This window comes from Python bivittatus, unplaced genomic scaffold, assembly GCF_059951505.1.
Source record: "Python bivittatus isolate LINGU-HERP-01145 unplaced genomic scaffold, Pbiv_v1 ctg000590_np1212, whole genome shotgun sequence".
Taxonomy (NCBI): Eukaryota; Metazoa; Chordata; class Lepidosauria; order Squamata; family Pythonidae; genus Python; species Python bivittatus.
The window spans coordinates 20780806-20804959 of record NW_028277086.1 but is presented as its reverse complement, the minus strand read 5'-3'; the positions used below and the strand labels follow the sequence as shown (position 1 = coordinate 20804959).

Sequence of the window (24154 nt, the reverse complement as noted above, 5' to 3'; positions counted from 1 at the left end):
GACTACATTTATGATATCAAGTTAACTGAAGTGTTGATATGGCAATAGAGTGCCCCACTTTTGAATCACAATCTGGACATAAAATCTCAGCTGCTTATAGAAGAAACAAATGCCCTTCTGATAATAGCTTTTTTCCTGCCACTTTCTATTAAATTTAATTTCCAGCAGAGAGTAAGAAATGCTGCCCAAACTGACAGCAGACACATTTAAGTTTATCCAGTAAGTCTCAAACTTTATAAATCAACACCTTGCATTTTAAGAGACTCCTAACACCAACAACTTGCTGCATGTAATCCAGCTCCAACAGACACTCACCTGTCTCTTAAATCCCCTGACCCCACTATGAAGTCATGTACAATTCTTGTATGTTCCCATTTCTTTTCTACCATAAGATAACTGAATTCTCAGCAGTCAAGGACCATCAGCCTGACTCCTGCTACAAGTAATCCCGGTGAGATCATAATTCAATTTGAATAACCTGACCTTGATTTTTACAGATCAATACAAAATATAAATGTTTTTATACCCCCTATTTCCCCATGCCCATCATTACTGTATTTCTTCCCAGGAACCCATGGCCTATTTTCCTATTTTAAGAAAACACTGGTTTATGCAATCCTTTCAGCGTCCATCCAAGAATTACATCACAATGGATCAGTACCTCAGTATCAGTAACTTTCCACTTCTTCACCTATGGCATCCTCTAGGAAATGTATTACATTTCTGAATTACAAACTACAATAACAATTAAGAGTGGGAAGATTTGCTGTTAAATGAATCTTACCTACTTTTCCACATCATATTAATTATGTAATCCTGAAAGAATCAATCACTTTTTAAAAACAGGTTAGAGGTGCATGAAGTTTCACAAAAGAAGCTCCAACCATCCTGCGTTTGATTCAAAAATTCTCCTACACATTAACTAAATGAAAAAAATTGGGATAATCTTCAACACCTTAGTTTCCTCTTTCCTAATTTAAGCTTCTGGTATGAGAAAAGCTGAGTACTAAATAACATATAACCCCCTTTCTACTGACCCTCCAAGAAGTATTGACTGTTGCCTCCCCCCCACAAATGCTTTCCAGTAACTATTTAAAATGTTCAGTGTCTCAAACAGATACAGGTTATGATTCATAAACTCTTTACATAAGAAGAGTAACTAAAGTCTTTCACAGCTATTAATTTTCATATCAGGCTCACAGAGTCTGATGTATTCATTTTGAAACTTCTGGAAAAATACTACAGCAATACAGTAATCCTATCATCTTAACTGCTTTCCTCCATTAGACCATCCAAATGGGATGATGTAAAAAAATCACAAGTAATTTCTGTCGGCTGATCTCAAAAAGCTAAGCAGGATCAGATTTAGTTAGCTGAATGAGTGACCGAGAGGAAGTAACAGAGTTGTAGGTTAGACTAAGAAGTTGGGGGTGGAAAAATCCCAGAAGGCAGCAATGACAAACCACTCTGCATTGTTGCCAAGATAATTACATGGACATATCCATGCAGTTGCCAGGAATCAAACGTGACTTGGAGCCTTTACTTTTACAGGCATACAGAAAGGCAACCCACCAAATGTCAAAAAGCTGTCATCAATACTGTTGATGATATTTATAAGTTATAATTATAATCTATAATTCTTTCTTGTGAACTCAGCACTAGACACCTCCAGAGCTGTTGTGTCTCCAGACTGTAAAGCCCTGGATATGACAGAATAAGGTAACTCAAACAAGATGGTGTTGTTATTGGTTCTGTGAGTTGGATTCAAGATCCAGATTATAAACTGTTATTGATAGGCCTCTACTCTCTTGAAAACAAGTTTTCAGTACAGGGGTCCTTCTAAATCCAGCACTGATGCTGGGCAGCCATTTAACAACTGTGACAAGAAGGTTTTTCATCATCAACTTCAGTTGATAAATCCTGAAGGAAAAAACCCTAGTTCTGGTGACTTGTGTGTTGATAAGCTCAAGACTGGACTATCACAGTACACTTTTTGTAGAACTCTTAAGATACTGCAGAAATTTCAACTGGCCTGCAATATAGAACCAAATATGCTAAAGGCTACCTATATATGTTTCCACATCACTCCAACACTGAAACAGCTTTACTGTTTGCTAGTTGCCTATGGGGTATACAGCTTAGAATGCCTGTTTCCATAGGGCCATGTGTGCATTATTTGGTCTTGTCAGGCTCTGCAAGACCAGCAAGCTTAGGAAACAAGTACCACGTGGATTTCTGAAAAGATTTTATTGCTAGTAGGCTAACATCTCAAAAAGAGAGAATCCTGAAAGCTAAACCAAGTGTTTCTCTCACACAATTTATACATAGTGTAATTAAGGCAGAGTTACTCCTAAGTCTCTTTCTCACACTTCCCCATTCTCCTGGACTCAAGAAACTTTTCTCTAATGGCCTTGTTTCCTCCCTTATCTGTCTTGCTGCCTCCTCTGCCTGTTAGGCATTCCATCACAGATATCAGTGGGTACTTCTTGCAGGTCCCACCACACACACTTGACAATAGCAATCAATTGTTTTGTCTATGGCAGACCCATATTATGGAACTGACATTCAGGCTGAAGCACACCCTCTCCTTATTACATTTTAGAGTGGTGTTTAAAATGTACTTAGACATCTTATATATTAATGAGTTTTTAATATTGTTTTAATGTATATATTTTCTGTGTCTTAATGCCCAGAGCCATTAAGAAGGTAAGCAGCATATAACTCTTTTAAATAAGCAAATAAAATTCAAATTATTAGCATTAATCAAAGCCAGCCTATCACTCATATTATATATTATATATATATATATATTCACTATAATCTGAACATATTTATTCTAATTTAACAAATAAAATAAACTCTTTACCGCTTTCCTTTGTAATCTTAACATATCTGGGCAAGAAATTTCACTCTACCATTAAAAAAAGGTTGCAATCCTATACAAACTTATGTTGAGAACCTAACAGCGATCCTATATTCTTATACAGCTTTTACAAGCATGTATTCTTATACAGCTCCCTTGAATGGCTAGCAAATTGGCCCCTCACCAAGAACCTGAATAAGCCATAAATACTCTTTTTTTACATCCATCCAAAATTTAAGCTCTTTGGTATAATAGCTTGTTCAGACAGAACTGGCTATATCTATCATTCAAGTACAGGATTGTTAAGAATGTGGTTCCAGCCACCAGATAATTTTCTCATTTCAACAGAAGAGAATATATGTAGCTCAGAGTTGAACTGTGGAGTCCTTGGTGCTCTCTGGGCTTGGTTGTTTGCTTGCAGACGTTTCATTACCCAACTAGGTAGCATCATCAGTGCTTGTAGGTGTGGGATTTGCTCCGTTTATATACAGTAGCTTGCCCTGTCAGTGTTGGTGGGGGTGTGGTTTTCTCCTTGGTAGTTCCTTGATTAGGGTATTGTTTTCTGCTTGATTGTTTGTTTGGTGTTAGTACCTGCTTATCTGGATGTTGGCTGCTGGAGAGGATGTGTTCTGGTCTTTTTGTTTAATTTTTTAAAATTTTCTTAACTGTTTAATTTTCTTAAATTTTCTCATTTCCTAACAATGCCTCAAAACTCCAAACATTTGATTACTGTTCTACTGAACAAAACAACAATCATCTCTAAAAGGTTAGCTTTCTCTTGATCTCAGTTACTATAAAAATGTGAAAAATTATTAGTCTTCCTTATAACATCAAACTGAGACCAAGAATTCCCTCTTTACAACAAATTCTGTCCATGCTCAGAAGCCCCAGACTCTGTCAAGCAGGAAATATACAATTAGCTAACTTAGAATGAGTTCACAGTTTTACTTGGAATTCTCTGCATGACTTTTACGCTCCATTTTTCTTCTTCCAAATCAAATTCCTCATTGTACCTTTATATGTGGCATTACCATTAAAAATATAATTAAAATTTGCAGAACTGTATGATGACATAGCTGCTCAGCTATCCCTGTGTTTTTAGGATTTCAGAAGTTTTTTTTTTTTCTAATTACATTTGGGTTGAAGGGGAGAGTCATTGGCAAAGAAACTCAGAACTAAGAAAAGTAATTTTCTCTCCCAGATCTGTAACAAGAAGCAATTCTAAATCTAATAAAGCGTACTGAAATTAAATCTTTCTTCATGACATATCTGAATGGTATTTCCTCTGAATTCTACTTAGCTAAAACTAAAGAGAAAAGAACTGTAGGATACAGAAAATAAGCCTACCATCTCTGCCCTATGCATAATTTAACACATTCTCTTCTGATAAAAATCGTATTAATACCTCTCCATCGTTGCTAAAGTGGTATGATTTTGAAAGCCATATTGGAACAAATAGTGCTATAGTATAGTCTATAAGTATAAAATGTTGTGGAAAAGAGAACTGGTCAATACAGCAGGAACAGAATTAAAATAACACTGTGTAAGAGCTACATGCTAGTTTAGTCTTACATTGCCCATAAATATTGGCCCCCACTGGGGGGTCAAATACAAGCAGTCAACAGTCAAATAGTACTACTGCATTTAACAGCATTTTTTTAAATGATAGTAATATAGATCCCATTACACCAAAATTCCTTCTTAAATTACTATGATGCCTCAGATGTCATACACATTTGCTAATGAGTATTGCAATCAGAATGCAAACGTTTTGTGTAAGCCAAGCAAAATTACAGCTTGGCATAATCATGAAGCAGAATTGTGGAAGTGCTTATGAGAATCAGGAAAACCTCAGCAGTCAGCCTTTACTTTTGAAAGAGCAATTTATTTCATGTAACTTTATAGCTATATCACATGAATATTTTCTCACATTGATGCAACTTTGACAATTACCTTATAGTAGGAAAGCTTTTAAATATAAAAGTGATTTTAATTTCCGATTCTGACTATACTGATTTTAAATGTTCCGTTTTAAATTCTGTATTTTGTTTTATTATAGAAGGTGTCATATATAAGCAGAAAGGTAGGGTATAATTTAATCATCATAATCTCCACTGACAGCATTCTTGCATTATATTAAGGCTTTAGGCTGACTTGGCTGCAGATTTTTTGTGAGCAAGCATCTCTGACAAACTGTCTGTGACTTGGCTAGCCAAGCCTAGTGTGATATGCAAGTGTAGAACTTTACTTTCATCTACAAGGAAGAAACTACAGAAGGAAGATATGGGCTGATATTAGTTTGTTAATAGCTTCATTCTCTGGCTTCTCCCAAAACCAGAATCCAGTGTTGACATGTCATGCTATCACTGAGTAACAAGACATAGATGTTTCTTTACCCACAACTGTTTGCAGACAGTCAGCAGGTAAGGATGTATTTATCACTACAGCAGATTTATTCATGTAAGCATTTTTATTCCAATCTTCTAATTTTATGCCCTTATAGTTTAGCAGAATATGTGAGGTGACCTTGTAAAAACCACCCTGATTTTTTTTTTAAATTAACAAAAACAGACTGAAAAGAAAAACAGCACTGCCAATGTAAGCATATAATGTTTTTTTAATACTTCCTTTTTAAAACCTTTTAACTTTTAAAAGTATATAAAATTTCATAAATAAATCATGTCTGCAACTGAGGCATTAAATTATGTATTTCTAGCATGAAAATAATAATTATCTTAAATTAAGATTTCTTCTACCATTCAACTTGCTCAACTGCAAGCCACCATACACATCATACTCTAACTGGCCTTAAAGACAGCTTTCAAAAAAATAACCTCAACAACTTACATTTGGAAGAGGTCATAATTACAATAGATTTAAAGTCATCTCTCTCCTTTTGTTTGTCATTGGATGAGCTAAGGGTATCATGAATCAATTGCAAGCATTTTAGCTGATTAAAAAGAGGTGGGGAATAACAGTATCAATAAGCTATATATGGAATGCATGGATTTGGAAATTAAACTCCTTATTATAATGGCATTAATAAACTAAGGAAACAGGCATTTCAACAAACACAGAGATGGAAACATAAGAAATTGATTGTCTTCTAGAAAAGCCAGAAATAGCTATAATTAATATAAAATAATTGATCAAAAGTAATATATTAATCAACTAGAAAACCATTACTTAAAAAATCAGTAGTAGAATAGTAATGTTCTAAACATCACAGTGGCAATTCATACATTTAGATGCTTATTTTTTTATTCTATTTAATCAATGGGAATCCCAAGGCAAGTCTTATATGGCTAAATGTTACACCACAGAAATAGGCCTTTGTCTAACAGTCACCACATTAATTTCTTTCCCAGGCATTTCTTACACTTAGGAATTACTATTCTGCTCCCTTCCAGTCAAACACAATACTTAAAACAGTAATACATTCATTCTCAGAATATTAACATTAAACTAATCTCTGGTTATGAAAAGTTATATACAACTGCCTTGTAGCTGTCTTGCTTTAGAGCTTTCCAGTATAAATTTTTTGTTCAACAAGGTGTCTGCTTTAGAAAATAACTGTGAAGAAACAAACAGGATACAAAAATCTTTTTGTGTGTGCAGTGTGCTTTGTTAAAGTATTTATTTCTAAGTCATATGGTAATATGTGGCACAAAAAGAAACATTAATTGTAGGTTTATTTATTACATCTCGATGCTGCCTTACTCCCAAACATTAAGTAATCTATTCAACAGTTACATGTTTTTGAACAGAGTTACTCTACTTTGGCTATCTCTTGACCTTTTTTATTTTTAAACATTAGAAACTTATTTCAGTATGAATTGTTTAACAGAAATCTTTCAAATTATACTTTAACTGGGTCAGTTAAGATGTCCAAAGTATGTACAATCTTCCATATAATGCAGAACTTCAAATCAGAAAACTGAAAAACAATGACACAGATGATCTCCAGCGTCCCTTATATTCCATGATTCTGTGTGGCATCTTCCTGCACTGGGCAGTATGTTGGACTACATGATTTCTAAGGTTACTTCCAACCCTCATATTTTACATATTCACTCCAACAGTAAAAGTAATAAAAAGCTGGCCTGATTTTGCCTTACCTATTCTTTTTCTTTCTTTCTTCCAAAACACCAATACTTTTTTAGGAGAAAAGATAATGCTAATTATTTATAAGTACTGCAGAATGAAAACCTATTGAACTCTTATAAGAGCTTAAAATGATTTTTTGAGAAGGAGTAAGAAAACATTTCCCACACAAACCTCCAGGAAGGTAAGATTCACTTGCTGTATCATCACCATCATCACCATCCTCATCGTCACGACTCAGCAAGTTGTTCACCGCAAGATTAACATCAAGATTTGTCCGTTGAAGTTCTCTGATAATTACGCTTCTAGATTTTCCTTGTAAAACAACTTGTGCCTATGCAAAACAGAATGCACACATTAAGCTGAATAATGATTCTCAAGGGGATTCTGATTTACAAAAATAAAATCTTCCCAAGAAATTAAATTGAATACTATAAATAGGTTAAAAAGTAAATACTAGTAATCAGTGCAAGTAAAATTGTGCAACAGAAAATGCATGTGAACTGTGGCAAGGAGGAGCATAAATCTGTCAGATCCCTTCCTAAGAGCTGCACCTGTCCCCATCCGCTCTGCCTAAATTCCAATATGTCTGGGTGTGGTTATTCCTCCAGATGAATGAGTGCTACCCAGCCACATGGCAGTTATTCTGCCACCAGCATGGGGATGGAGATTATTCAGACGAGATTCTCCTACTCCTTTTCATCTAGAATCTGGACAGGTCACAAGAACCAAAAATCACCCTTTTCTAGGTCTAGTCCTTTAAACAAATGCTGCAGCTTTTCATTTTTATCTCTTACTTCATTTTCAGTTTTACTAGGGTTACTAGACCCAAGCAGTTTTGGAATGCACGGTGCTAGTATAAACCCAACACTAGAGGAAAAAGAAATAAAGGATTTCTATTTTTAATTAAGGTACCAGAGTAATAGTTTGAGAAAATAGTTTAGCTGCACTGAATTACATCAGGCTGAAATCTGCATATCAAAGCTAGAAATCATTTAACTTGTAAAACACACAGCAAACAAAGAGATAAAATGGTCAGAGAATGGGAGAAGACATAAAACTACACACTCTGCATAAAGTAGCACTGAAAAGAAATAAAGGGCTCTTTACACATCTACCTGTACCTTTCCTGCCAATTTTGTCTCACAGGTTCCAGGTCTCCCAGAGTTTTACAGGAAGAGAACCTGAATCCCAGGCTACTCAAGAAAATGTGTTCCCACAGCTATTTGTTGTTTTCAAGACTTAACAGCCTACCAGACTCTATGGGGACAACAAAAATTCTCACTTCCCATCTTCCTGAATCCCACCCCTCTCCCTCTCAATGGAAGAGGAGAGTGGCCTTAGATATACATCAGAATCAACTGCAGGTCCCTAGATCTATAACATGAAACACACCCAGTGGTTTGGGATAAGACTTAGATTGCACAAAGGATCTATTTGGCCACAGAACAACATAGTTTGTTTCAACAAACTGTTGGGCATGAAATTACTTTCATCAACATATCAATCTTTCATCAGCTTTAGTTTCTGCTTTTAAGTGTAGCCTTTTGCACTTTTAAGCATATCCTAGTCTCACGTAACTTTAAAAATTATCATTGCCTTTCCTACTACCGTTTGCAATTCAACTTCTATTTATTCTTTCTAGTCTTTACTGTTTAAGATTTTTATTTATTTTATACTGCCAACTTTTGCGGAAGTTCATTTTCATGGCAAATTGACTATTCAAGATGAATTACAGCTACAGGGTAAGGATGCTGGCTGCTGAAAACCAACAAGCTTTTGGAAAGATGAAGGATGCATTCCAGTTCTATAAGAGGAGTCAAAATAGACAATTATGTGAACTAATCAGGATTCCTATCCAAGGAGCTGACAAGAGTGGTACTCCCCCTTCTGCAAAGCTAACATCATTCAATTACTTCCACATCATCTCCAACAGCATGGATACACCAACATTTCAAGAAAATGTTTATTCTCTTGTGCCAATTAACTTTAAAAAATGTTGAAAGCTAGTTAGTTCAAAACTGTTGTGTCACCTACCATAAGAACCTGCCTCTTTCTTCAGTCCTTTGGTATATTCATCTGACTTAGAGGTAAAAGTAGTTGGGAGACATGAGAATGCCTGCCCCACAGAGGAATCCTGGATATAAACCTCTTTGTCCTACAAGATTTGCCGTACACTCTCCTTGATAGAGTCTGAGTGCAGCCTGAAACTGCTACTCCAACTGCTTTTTCAAAATGGAATTTTATCTAATATTTTTAATGTTCTGTATTTAAATGTGTTAAATAGTTATTTTAATATTTTATAATGCTTTATATTTAATAATGAATATATATACTTCAGAGATAAGGAAAGACATATGTAACCTCATCAATATGAGTTCTTGTGACTACTGTTAACCTATATTCCCTATCTATATTCTGTACATCCATATGTAAAATAATTGATTTACAAGATGTACTTGCATGTTCAGTTTATCAACAGAAAATTAGCAACAAAATGGACAAATAATATTTAATTGTTCCATTTTGGAAACCAAAACAGAAAGGAAGAAGAAAAATGCATAGCCCTGGAGGAGAAAAAATAAAAATATAAGCAAAGAAGTCAGCAAGATCTGAAGAAATATTTCCAACAGCATTACAAGAATGAATAGTTAATCTCATAACAATTACCTCTGAGAATCCTGCAGTAAGAAGATACTTTCAAAAGCCTGAGTGACAAGTTCTGCTATTGTCAAGCAAAACTAGTAAACATAACCTGAGAAATACTCAGTAACTAGCCAATTTTTAAATTCTTTTCAAATCTGTCAATGGAAATTGCTTTTTTCAAAAGTGTGTATTTTATGTTCTTTAGAAAATGGTTAAAGTTCATAGATATCTAAGTTTAGATTGTTATCTATTGAGGTTTTAATTTACCTAATAAATGCAGTTATTTGGACAGAATTACTTCTAGGTGATATGCTGTTTATTTCTAATGGAATTGTCAAGTAACTAAATTGATTTAAATATTTCAGTCCATACTAGCTATCAATTCTTAAACTTGCAGCTCCAGTGCTATTAGAAGGTGTCAGGTTGAGGGAGAACAGCTGGTGTGCATATACTGTATATCAAGATAAGGGAAAATGGCAGGCAGGCAGGCAAGAGATTTGATCATGTGTGTGTATGAAATAGTAGAAAATTTTTTAAACTACTCAATGATACATCCAATTTCTTTGCCACAGAAATTTAAAAATATTCATCATAAGGGAGACTCATACCTGTGAAATGAGTTCTTCTGGGATAACAGACGCTGGAATCACCGGTTGTGGTTGACTACCTAATAGGCCAGATCCTCTATCACGTCCAGTTCGAATAACTCGGGTTTGCCTTCGCGAATCTCTAGCTCCAGCTGATGATCTACCTGATGATCCTCCTCCACTTCCTCCCACACCAGAGCTCCATCGACTTCTGAAAAAAAAAAAATTAAAAGCAGAGCATCAATGTTTCTGAATTATTTTTAAAGCTATCATGTCTCTGAACTGCTGTCTACAACATACTATCCACATGATGCTATTTGTTAACTAAAGTTAATTCTACAGTTTTGCAAAAGATTAGAAACACTTCTGAAACTTCACAGTCTGTGTTAAGATTAAGTATGCACAAAACATACCATCTCAGAAACAAAATATATTAAGTATTCTTTTTAAACTGTAAGCTGCCCAGAGTCTTTTTAGAGGCGGGTGGCCTCGAAATCTAAGAAAATAAATAAATATGTTTCAAAGAATTCTGGAATGTTCCATTTCCTATTTCAGACATAGTCTGACAATATTCTAGAAGCTAACCTTCCAAACTGAAAGCTGTGCACTTTGAAAGATTAACTTCCCAAAACTGCCAACCACCCCTAGTACAGCTGGTAGAGTGGTAGATTCATATATAACTTGTCAATATGGGCACTTCTTGGTATTTATTTTAGATTATACATAATAAAGTAATTCTGGTGGCAAAACTGTATCTACTACTGGAACAAATTGTCCTTTTCCTTTTCTATCCCCTATTATCTGCTCTGAGCATTGAGGGCCCCGTTTAGTGGGGAACGTCCTCTGTTTCAGCCAGTTCTGGAAATTGTTCAAAGCAACACTATACAACGTACATACATACATACGTATATGGCAATATGCTTAAGTTTTCACATGTGGATGCGGCACTGACTTTCATAATATAGATTATCAGTGTACAAATAATTAAAAATGAATTTAAACATAGCATATGCTTAAACTGTTACCATATTAAATATCTTCTTAGGCACAGATATTAAGAAATCACACATTATCTCAGGAATATTCATTTTTTTCTAGAAAATCAGTGATTGTTTTAAAATGTTTTCTTAGTGAAAATGTAAAAACCATTGATGTTAGCCAAGATCATTTTAAATCATTTTTATGAGCAGAGCACATGCAAAATAATCTATTCTAGCAGCTGCTCATATATTTTAACAACTATATTGAAATTGAGCGAACTATTCTAAAGCAACACAACAACAGAAGTTAAACATGTTTCAAATGATTCTAGTTACAATCTTAACTAGAAATGCCTATCATTGATTATTTATAAATCATGCTAGCTTTATTTAACAAGAAAAAGCAACAATAAATTAGAATGCAAAACAAAACATACCTTCAAACATTTCTCCTAAAAGGTTTTCTAGGTGTATTTTTTAATACTAGTATTGCATGGAAAAATATGAGGACATTTTAAATAAACTATTTACCTAAAACACTTATCACTATTGAAGAAAAAATCTAAACTACCTATAACAGCAGCAGTCTTGTCTGATTATTAAAGTAGATTAAATATTTCTTCAAAATCTAGGTTTAATTGATGAAATATAAAATCTTGCTCAACAGCATTCAAAAAAACCTAGCTAAACCACTGCTGCATTTGAATGGTCTTCATACATATGGAGATGATGTTATGCGTCTTCACACATAACCAAGTATGGTATACAAACAGGTTGCAGCCTCAACCCTATCAAAACTTACCCAAGGGTGTTGCCTGCCAGTCTGCCCAGAGTTTCAGAACCAGACAGAAACCATGGGGAATCACTAGTCCTGCCTGGCCTGGATGTCCTTCCTGCCCCTGAGCCACTGCTCAACTTTGAACTGAAAGTAAAAGATGGTAGATCAGTCACAATACAATCCCAAATGGGTTAAAAACAAACCCTGGAATCCCAGGTTTAAATTCTCAGGGACTTAGTCTGGTAACACACCAGCTTAAGCAACACCCTTGGGGAATCTTCAAAGCTTAGCTAAAGGATATGACAATCTAAAATGAAAAAAGAAAAAGCACGCAAAGCATGCCAATACAGTTATTTTATGAGAAAATGTTTTATTACAAAAATAATTAATATTAACACTTATGGTGAAACTATTGTGTATGTGTTCAAATGAATTACTATGCATTAGATCATAAATTAATACAGTCAAACTTCAAACCCCTGCTTAAACCCAGACTTGAACTAATGTAATACTTCTATAGCCTTTTAAAAACTATGTTGAGCCAGATAAAAACGTGGATCCAGAAAACATATCCTGGCATATGGTAATATTGTAAATGAAAATATAACTTCAATTCAGTTCAATTAAGACTATTCAATTCAGCAACCAGTGTTGGTTAGAACATCTAAATTCTTTTTAATATTTAAGATTCAGCTCTTATTTAATATACAAATAGATTAAAACTAATTTTTGACTAGCATCTATAGAAGCATCTGAAAAGTACATCAAAATATTCAAAATATTTTTCTCCCATCTCCCATGTTCATTTTCAATTTTGTTAACAATCCAAACCAGTAACTTTAAAAACAAAGTGGATTAAAATATTTGATACCTGTTATAAAAACAGAACAGAAGTAGTTCTTACCCATCATTGTTATCAGGTTTACCCAATTCCAATCTGTCTGGTTGAACTAAAAAGCCAATTCTGCAGACTCTACCATCCTAAATTTGAGAAAGAAAGTGTCTATTAAACCAACATTATACTTAAATTGCAGTATTAACACTAAGCAATTACTAAGTTGCTCTAAGCTTGGAAAACCAAATTTAGTTATATGATCAGGATATTTTAACTGCAGCCTAATTTGTGCAATTTACCTCAAGAAGAAATGCAGCATGATTTGGTCCCACTACACACTGTTTAATTGTTGCCTGTTCCAATACATTCAAAGGAGGATGGCTGAAAAAAAAGAGAAAAAAATCCCATGAGTGAAACACTCTTAAGAAATAAAAGAAAATAAGTGGCTTTTGACATAACATGAACTGCTACCTCAAAATTTATTTTCAATTGCTACATTTAAAAAAACAAAGAAAAACTTCTGGAAACCCTTTATAGGCTTTTTGCTGGAAATGGATAAAAATGAACTGCTGATTTCAGGATTTATTGATTAAAAAGGTTTGTTTATGGGAAGAAGGGAACTATGATAGGCAATATGGGAGGGTGGGAATAGTAATTGCTATGTTTGGTAACTGCTGCAAAGAAGTTCGGAAGTCACTTCTTTAAATAGCTTTTCCTTGCTTTTTTGTTATTCTTCATTTTTTCTTTTACTCTTTTATAATCTTTTTTCTTTTTCTATTTCGTCTACGTTTCTGTAGTTCTTTTTAAATCTTTCTAAGATCTTCTGTTAATAAAAATTATTTAAAAAACGAAGAAAAAGTTCAAAGCAAACAAGGAACTTTATTTAGTACTTCAATTAGATATTTTCAACTTTAATAAGGAAATACCTACTTTTAAATAAAGGGATATCGTTATCATCCTGTGTTCAGTCGTACTTATTTTTCACAAATCTCTGTCCATTTGTTACAGAGGAACTCAAAGTATCACAGATCTGAGGATTTTTCCATATACAGAACAAAAAAGATTTCAAGACATAGTGGCTACAAGCCATATTATGGCAGTCCATTTTTAGTTCCATCCAAACCAGTCAAACCAAACCTTCCCGTTCCAGTTGTAATCAACTTGGATTCCAATGAACAGTTCAGCACAAACATACAGCCACCTGGATACAGACACCTGCTTCTCCTTCATCCCCCAGCTGCCCACCCAATTAGATAGCTGGGTAGAAAAATAAGTTTGAAAATCTTTAAGACACCAAAATTATAAATTCAGAATTGCAACAGTAAAGATTCCGCACCTATTTAAGTTGTACTTGTTGAGCTTTTCTGAAACTTCTCTTAACCTGTAAGAGGAAACAACGCATATTTTAGCAAATATAAGCATGCATCAATCAGCACAATGTGCTTTCTGAAACCTTATAAGGCAGAACTGTAGCTGAACAGGAATCCTAGTAACAATGTCAGAACAAATCACATGTATTAAGTAACATTCATATACATAAATATATACACATCCTTTCAGGGCAAGGAACTTTCTGCAAAGCGTAAAAAAGGATTAAGAAGTAACAAGCCAAATAAATTAAGGCATAAGAAAAAGAAACAGTTAAAATTAGTTTACACAAACAACTTTTACTATACCTCTCTATACCAGTTTATCCTGGCAAATATCCTTGCTTTTATTGTGTCCATACATTGCTTCACACGCTGCTTGTATCCTTTAAACTTCTGTTTAAGGGCCTCAAAATTCTACCTGACCATGACTTTCTTGGTCATCCTCTTCCTCCTCATTCATTTGCTACTGCTTCATGTATCTGTTTTGCCACCTGATCCTCATTCATTTTCTCTATAATGTATGTCCAAACCACTTCAGCATAGTTCTTTCATACTGGTCACACATTTTGGTATTCAGTCTACATTCATTCAGCATCCATGTTTTATTGATCCTACCTTTTTTTTTTTTTTAACTAAACACACTTCTTAAATACTTTATTCCCACTGCATTCAACTTACCCTATATACTTGCAGTAAGCCAAGAATTTTAGGTGCTAAAATGCACCCAAAAATTGTGTTTGGCTTATCTGCAGATTGGTTTATCCGTGAATATATATAGTACAGTGGTACCTTGGTTCACGAACTTAATTCGTTCCGCGACTCTGGTCGCGACCCAAATTGGTCGCAACCCGAATCAAATTTCCCCATAAGGTTCAATGTAAATATGGTTAATCAGTTCTGACCCCTCCAAATTTGGTCACCAACCGAATTTGGTCGTGTCCCGAATCAAATTTCCCCATAAGGTTCAATGTAATTACAGTTAATCCGTTCTGAACCATATGTTTGTTTGTTTTTTAAACCACAAAAATATGACACAAAGTACAGCACGAAGAGAGAGAATGCTAACCTTGCTCGACGCGACTTCTGGTGTGGAGGACAGGAAGGCGGGTGGGGAGGCGGTTATTGCTTGGAGGGAGAGTCCCCCTCCATACAGGAAGCCACGACCACGTGTCACGGGAGGGAAAATGGCCGCGGATCCTGTTCGTCACCCGTTCCAGCGTTCGTGAACGGAGGCAAAATTTTGTGAACGGAGCTGTTCGTGACCCGAATTGGTCGTGAACAGAAGCGTTCGTGACCCGAGGTACCACTGTAATACATTTTTAAAGTAACCATATATCCTGTATATACTTGCAGATAAGCAAACCCTTGAATTTTTAACAAAAATACCATGAAAAATATGGGTCAGTTTATCCACAGGTGGCACATTTTTCATGGTATTTTCATTAAGAATTCAAGCGTCAGTTTATCCACGGATGGGCTAACATGCGAATCAACTAAGAATCTTTTATATTTCTCTTAAAATACTTGATTCTTACTTCCATGTAATAAAGTGAGCAAAAGCATGTTTTTATATGCAGCCATTTTTAGCTTCTTTTGACATTAACTAATTACCCACCACAGATCACATACTATCTAACATACTTCTTGCCAGCATTTGCACATCCTAAAATTTCTCCATCTATTTTTCTAACTTTATGTAAACACTATTGAAATTCATGTTTGTGAAAAACTAGAAAAAAAAATACACACACACACACACACACACTCCATTTTCCTTGTCAAGCACAATTACTATGGTCTTCAATAAATTATTTTCTAAGCACATGCTCTGTATTGCATCATACAATCTAATATTGTTTACAAGTCATTCAGATTCTCAGCCAACAGTACAGCATCATCCACAATTCAAAGTTAATATATATTCATGTCCCCGACTAAAACACCTCAAATGTCACAAGCATTTTTCATATATTTATCCCTACAATTATTAAAAAGTCAAGGGGACATTGCAGAATCATGTCTTACTTCCTGCTCAATGCTGAACCATCTGCTAAGCATTCCATTTATTAATAAGCATTCTCTAGTTCCGTATCACTCTTACTGCATTCAGCAACCAATCTTCAACACCCCATATGCACAAAACATGGGAACAACTGTATTTATTGTATGTTTGTTGATTTATAGAAAGTATTGATTTAAAGAAAGTGAACAGACTTGAGATTCCATAAGCAAACCACTTTTCTATTTTTGCAGATTTCTAGTGATATCATATACATCTGGAGCTTTACCATTTTTCAACATTCACCTAGAATTTTAAAATAATTTTCTATTCATTGATTTGTACTTGGACACTATCATTTACAGGTAATCCTCAGGTTACAACAGCAATTGGGACCAAGACTGCTGTCGCTAAGTGATGCAGTTGTAAATGAACTGACTGCATTGCTTAGTGACAGCAATCCCGGCAATCCTGGCTGCTGTCATAAGCCCAGGACTGGGCAGGTTGCTAAGCAGGAAGAGGAGGGAGTCCCAGGTAAGGGGTGCATGGGTGCCATGGGGGAGGTGCCACGGGAGGCCAGCAGGGGTGCAAGTGAACATTGGGGAGTACAAGTGAGCTGGCGAGGGTCATGGGTGGGTGCATGGGCAGGCAGGGGGGTTCTATAGGTGTGCACACACACACTATGGAATGCAGGCAGGCAGGGGGCTGCTATGGAGTATGAGATCCCTGGGATTTTTCAACATTCACCTAGCATTTTTAAAGAATTTTTCTATTCATTGATTTTTACTTTCTATTCATTTACTTTACTATCATTTACAGGTAGTCCTCGGGTTATGATGGCAATTGGGACCGAGACTGCCATCGCTAAATGATGCAGTTGTAAAACACGATGTCACATGACTGCATCGCTTAGTGACAGCAATCCTGGCAGTCCTGGTTGCTATCATATACTGATTCCTTTGCCTTAAATACATATACAAGGACTTATTCTTAAATCATGTAGTAGAAACAGACCTTTTGCTAAACAGATACCTTCCAAGCCACAATTCTCAGTCTTGTGAATGATCCATCACTTTTTCTGTATACTCTTATCTTCTTGCCACCCAACCATTCATGTCACTCACCGTAAGAATTTTTTTCCTAGATTGCATTCATTCTGAGCGTTGACCAAGTTTTCCAAAATTTATCTTTAAGATATCCATTACCACCATTCCCTGGAGCATAACACACAACTATCACCAGTGTATGGATTCCAACTTTCACTTGCACCTATAACCTACATGTCACCAATTCAATGATACACAGTTTAGCCATTTCATTCATTATTAAACTTACACATTTACTTTCCTTAATGTATTCTTCAGCTGCACAAATCAGACTACCTTCATTCAGATCTATACATACAATGTATTTTTATTTCATTTGTTAATTCATCTTTTTATCATTTATTCCACTTACATTCTACAACACAAACTTTTAAATTTATTATTAGATTTATATCCCAACTCAAGAAGTGTACATAATGCTCCTGCCTCCTATTTTCCCCACAGCAATAACCCTATGAGTTGGGTTGGGCTGAGAGAATGTGACTGGTCCAAACTCACCCAGTCCAGTTTTGTGCCTAGGAGAGGACTAGAACTCAACATCTCCCAGTTTCTAGTCAGTACCTTAACCATCACTTCAATCTGGTTCTCAGAAAAAACTTTTAAAAAATATGTTTACCTTATGTGGTAGACATATAAAAAAGCTCAAAAGTACTGGAAAGAAATACATAGCACTACTCAGAGAATTTTAGAAATCAAATTTGTAATGAAACCACAATTCTTCTTACTAGGCATAATTTCAAAACATATTAACAAAAACAAAAAATTACTAAGATACATGTTCAGGGCCACAAATTTAGTACACTGGAAAAGAGAGATGTTACCAAAGATATCAGACTGGGAATTCAAATTTGGAGAATATGTACTAATGGCAAAATTAACGCATATATTCACAATAGAAGTTTAATCAAATTTAAGCAAGAATGTTTTCCATACATACTATATATTACCCAGCAAGGCAAATACAGGTAGTCCTCGGGTTACAACCATTTGTTCAGCAACTATTTAAAGTTACAATGGCACTAAACAAATGGTACTTACGATGGGTCCTCACAGTTCTGGCCACTGCAGTGTTCTTGCAGTCACGTGATCATGATTTCCAACATTTCCTGCCAGCTTCCCATAAGCAAAGTCAATGGGGAAGCCAGCAGGAAGTCGGAAGTCGCAGTCACGTGAGGTTTTCACGTAAAGACCTATGCAGTCCTCGTTTAATGATGGCAACCAGGACTGCCAGAATTGCCATCACTAAGCAACACGGTCACATGATGTCGTACTTTACAACTGTGTTGCTCAGTGATGGCAATTACAGTCCCAATTGTCGTCATAAGCTGAGAACTACCTGTATAAACATTTATAGTTTTTTTGGGGGGGGAGGACTAAAGAATTGAAATCAGAAACATAAATGTTTGAGCAAATTTACTTAGAATTGAAGTAAATACATTTTGCAAGAACATTCTACAGATAAATGTAGCACCCATTGGGGGAGAGGCTGCTGAAGGTAACACCAGCTTCTAGCTCTCCCTGCAGGACTAGGTTGCTGAAAAACTTCCCTAGATGGTACATCTCTGTCCAAAGATTTCAACATCCTGCTCCCTGGGCTACAAGATCTACTGCCCTGAAGCAGAGAGTTGCTAACAAAGGGGACCCCTTTAGGAAGGGAAAATCTAGTGCTATGCATGCTAGCTGAGGACCACCTAGCAAAGAACCTATGCATCTCATCCAAGGAACTGAATTTGATATTTTCAATCTCTTTTTGTTTCTTCCTTCCAACAGCCCTTTTTGCAACCACAGATTTAACTTAATTTTTGTTTTCACTAACTTTCTATCCTAAGGTTTAGCATGCAAAATTTGTGACTTAATACAAATTACTCTCTTCCCTCCTCCCCTTCAGTTTACTTTTATATCATCTTGCTGGATGAAGAGCTTTTGAGTTCTTAAAAGCTTACACATTTTTATGACCTCTGAATCAATCTAAATAAAAGCATTTTCCAAAATGACTGTTAGAAGCGTATTACCACTCAACTGAGGAAAAAATAAACTTATGAGATATTGGAATTTAACTACACTTTATAGTGGATTTATGTACTTATATTTTATGCCATTTATATGGCTGTCTACTTGCCATGTGACTCTGGGGAGCTAACAATCAATTACAAACAACCATAAATAATCAGAAACAATTAAAACAATACATCACACCTGGATGATTCATAGGCTACACAATCTAGCTGCCACCAGCAGGCTAGTCCACTGGCTAGGGGAAGAACCAGGTTTTAGCACCTTACAAAAGACCAGAAGGCTCAGCATCATCTGAATCTCAGGGGAGATGCTATTCCATAGGACGGATGCTGTGACAGAGAAGGCATGTTTCCTGAGTCTCATCAGATTATGTTGTTTGATAGAAGGGACCCAGAGCATGCCCACCTTATCAGACCTCATATAACAGGTAGAAATAACTGGAGACAAGCTATCTTGCAAATAACTTAGCGCTGTTCCATGAAGGGCTTTGTAAGAGGCAACCAGCACCTTGAATTGCACCCAGAAGCCCAATGGGAACCAGTGAATCTTGCAAAGTAGAAGTGTTACATGGATCTACCAAGGAACCCCCGTAACTACTTACACCACTTCATTCTGGACCAGCTGTAGCTTCAAGGGCAGCCATAGAGTGCATTGCAATAATTCAGATGGAAGACAACAAAAACTGAGTGACCATAAGACTTCCTGATCTAGGAATGGGTGCAACTGGCACACAAGATGGACATGTGCAGCGGCCCTCCTAGCCAAGGCTGCTACCTGCACTTTGAGAAAGAGCCCAGAGTCTAAAGGGACCCCATGTGGGCAAGTGCTACCCTATTCAAAAACAAAGATGGTAAACCCACAGATTTGGAAGTCCCAAGACTGACAGCCATTCAGTCTTACTAGTTTAAGCCTGTTCCTCCCCATCCAGACCCAAAGAGCGCCCTGAGCAAGGCACTGTGGAAGAATCTTGATGGCATCATTTGGTTGGTCTGGGGTCGATATGGATAATTAGGTATCATCAGCATACTGATGACAGAATTTTGTACCAATGGTGATTTCTGAATGGCCCATCCGCTAAGTGGTACTAGATGCCGTGTACATATTACCCTCATCCTTGGGGCCCAGCATCGGTTGTCAACAAGTTTCTAGGCACAATTTTAAGTGCTTATATGACTTGGCAACAGGATATCCTTCAACCAGAATTGACCAATTAACAGTATGGGAAAAATTGCTGACAGGCCACTACAACCACTTATAAAACTTTTGGGGAGGGGGGCAAGTATAGAAGGAGATAATTCTCTGTTGTGGCCCCCATTTTGTGGAACAGCTTTCCAGAGGAAGTTTGTCTTGCCCCAACCCTGCTGACCTTCCAGAAGCTGATTAAAATAGAGCTGTTCTGGAGGGTTTTTAATGAATGCAGAGCCACTGAAATATTAACTGTAATTGGGATACAATTTTAAATTAAATTAATAATAATAATGTTTTTATGGTTTCACTCTTAGTTTATATTGTTGTACTTTGGATGTTTTTATATTGCAGCAGTTCAAACATCTAATAAATATATAAATGCTAATAGAATGGAGACCACTTTTAGGCTTTCTCTGGACTTAAGACATATCACAAAATTTAAAGAAGCTACTATGAAAGAACCACCAATACCAAAATTTAACCAAAGTTTGTGAGCTTCTCTCAAATTTCTGACAGGCCACTGTCAAGGCCACTCAGTCAAGGAATGCAATTCCCAGCATCCATTCCTTGATTCAGCTGATAAGCTAAATGGGAATATGAAATAAACACAAACTTTTCTGAATACCTCACAACAGCCTAGTATATTACTGTAACTGAACAGAAGTTAGAAAACAGGAATACAAGAGCTGCTGAGTTGCAATAGACTGAATCAAATCTATTTGGTCTTTTATGAATGAGAAAATCTAACATAGTCCAAATCAATACTTGTTGCTTGAAAATAATTGCCTGGAAAAATATCTCAGTACTAACTGCTCAAATTTTAGCCTTACAGGCTTATTAATTTTAGAATAAAAGTGTGCAAAAAGCAAGTGAGTAATATGCAACAGGCAAGCATTTAGCACAGCCACATGAAAAATGCAATTTCTCTAACCAAATTAGCAAGAACTTAGAAAAGATTCTAAAAGAACAGCATGTATTCATATATGAGTGCTCTGCTTTTTTTACATAAGACAAAATAGTATTTCAGGATTCCTGTGAAGTGCCTTTCCCAGTATCCCTTAACCACTCAGTCTTATAACATAAAAGAACATATTATAAGTTTTGAAAATGTCTGAATTAAGATATTTTTAATTCCTTGAACTTTTTTTTAAGTACAGCCAATTCACAATGAAGAAAAACATTTACTGAGTTGATGAAACAAAAGGGGTGCTGTCTCTTGCTATAATGAAGATTCAAAAAGAAATGTTCTTTTTATTATTCACTTCCAGTGCACTCTGGTATGACAAACACCATTACCAAGGCAGTCTCCTATTTTTAATATTCAAATATCCCCCCTGCTCACATAGCTACTTAATGTAAGATATGGGGGGAAAAAGAAGTGAAGCAGTAGTGAGCTTCTGAAAATGATTCAGAATAATTTTTGAAGCATACACATTGCTAATATTAATTTTAATATGCCAATAAAAATTAATAAATACAGTGTCTAAAGTTTCTAAAAGCCTATTGTATGAAGGCTAGGTTAAGAAACACAACAGTCAAGAAGAATTTAGAGCATGCTGATGAAAAACCTTATAACTCCACAGGCCTTGAGCAATTCCAAAGTTCTGTTCCAAAGTTCAACAAGTTAGCCACTCAGGAGCAGACTGTTCTATGGTAGCTCCAACTGGGAAACACTCCTAGGAAAGTCCACTTGGTGCTTTCCTGGTTATTTTCAGCACTGTGCAAAAACCTTTTTTATTGTCTTACACCTTTTAGTTCCCCACTTGTACTGCATGTTTTTGAGCAGTTTTACCACTAAGCCAGACTGAGTTACATTTTCTTTTTTTTAATCCTTATTTTAAACCTCTATCAGCTATTTTATTTTATTTTATTTTAACGGTAACTGTGTTTTACTTAGAGAACTTGTTTTGGGGCAGTGGTAGTCAATTATGTCCTTCATAACCTCCACCAGTGGCTATCCTGGCTGGGGCTGAGGTGAGGGTCAGGAAACTGCAACAATACTGCCTTCTGCTATCATGGAATTAGTAAAATTTAGGGAAAAACAGTACAATTTCAGTTATTTATATTAGTCACACCTGGCATGTCAATAGTTTAAAAAGACAAGGAAGAAGGAACCAAGATTTCTCACTTCATAAAACTTTTTCAGGAATTCACCATTTTCAAGCAATAATGCATATTAAGCTCCTTACAAAAGCTAATTATTGCTATTTTATGTAGCTTCAACAAAACATCATATCCACAAGTCTAAAATTTGTTATGCTACATTAAATATTTTGCTCTAGTCTTCTCCCATTTAGAAGGGATACTCATGACACTTGGGTTGTAAGGAAAATTCAAAGATTCTTTTTTCACTGCATTTCTGAAATATTTTATGCATTTCCAAAATACATCAACAGAACAAGCACAGCCTTTATTACCAAACAGAGAGTTGTATTTGAAGCATGATTTCTATAATAAAAAGGGCAGCAATAAATCCTGATTCCTTGATTCTTGAGTTGGGGGAAGGAAATTGTACATTTTTTAATGGCTACAAAGCCACTGAAAATTAATGGATCATAGTCATATCTAAAGTCTTGAAAACAGCAACAAAATACTGCAAGACCTTATTTTAAAGTGCTGGCCGGGTTCACACAACACACTAAGTTATAAAATAAACAAACCACATCATCACTTAGCATTATGTGTTAACCCAGCCATTTCTGTTTTTTAGTTTTGGATGTCACAATGAAAGAAAAATGTTGGCAAAATATAACAGTTCAGAAGGGAACTATATGAAATAAAGGATGAAGATTAATCATATAGTAAACAAGAATAGAAATTTTCCAAGTCAATGTGGTTCCCATTTGCTCATCTGTCAAATGCACACTCTCAAGCCATATCCATGCATTGCTTAAAACACACAAATGTCAGCTAGAGTACAGACACAGAAGAAAATTTATATGAAAGATTTTCACTGTACTTTCAGCACTTTTATTACACTTTTTAAAATAACAATGGTTCATCAAATTAATTAGTGATGTAATAAATCAATCCATACCAATCAAGCTGGGTAATTCCAAAGTTATATTTTTTGTTAGATGACTATTCTTAAAACTGTATTATGTGTCTATATATTGAATTCACAATTTCTTTATAAGTAGGGTAAGAAAGTAAATGGGGTAGATTAAACTTAAATTTGGACCAATGTATCTGCCTATTTGGGGAGAGAGGAAGAAACATATACCAGTATAACAACTGCACTCTCCATACATTTCAGGGGGATTGCAGCAGCAATCCTCCAAAAGTAACAGTAACATAAACATTCAATGTGAACTGCATCCATTTATTTTATTTATTTATTTATTTAAAACATTTGTATAACCACCCATCTTAAAACCAAACTCTGAGCACCTTACAACTCAGCAATGAAAACAATACATGCAACTATAAAAACAAAAACAAATACGGCAGTGCGGGCAGTTATGTGTGCTCCTAGAAGAGCACATATTACACCTCGGCTTCGCAAGTTGCTTTGGCTGCCAGTTTGCTTCCGGGTCCAATTCAAGGTGCTGGTTTTGACCTTTAAAGCCCTTCATGGCATGGGGCCAGGTTATCTGAGGGACCACCTCTCCCCGATCACATCAGCTCATCCCATGAGATCCAGCAGGGAAGGTATGCAACTCATTCCAACGGCCAGGGACTT

The 24154-nt window shown here is 35.7% G+C and overlaps 1 protein-coding gene across 8 annotated transcripts in view; it reads right to left on the bottom strand.

Moving 5' to 3' along the window:
• Positions 1 to 24154, bottom strand: part of UBR5 (ubiquitin protein ligase E3 component n-recognin 5) — a 100111-nt gene that overhangs the window by 71792 nt on the left and 4165 nt on the right. For 7 of the 8 annotated variants that reach the window (XM_088149063.1, XM_088149066.1, XM_088149065.1 and 4 more), the window contains exons 2-7: positions 14130 to 14174; positions 13093 to 13174; positions 12863 to 12939; positions 11983 to 12102; positions 10222 to 10411; positions 7142 to 7301 (exon numbers count right to left, since the gene is read on the bottom strand). In XM_088149063.1, the coding sequence (XP_088005189.1) occupies positions 7142 to 7301; positions 10222 to 10411; positions 11983 to 12102; positions 12863 to 12939; positions 13093 to 13174; positions 14130 to 14174 (674 nt within the window). The remainder of the gene's footprint in view (positions 1 to 7141; positions 7302 to 10221; positions 10412 to 11982; positions 12103 to 12862; positions 12940 to 13092; positions 13175 to 14129; positions 14175 to 24154) is intronic. The other variant, XM_088149068.1, reaches the window with a different exon arrangement.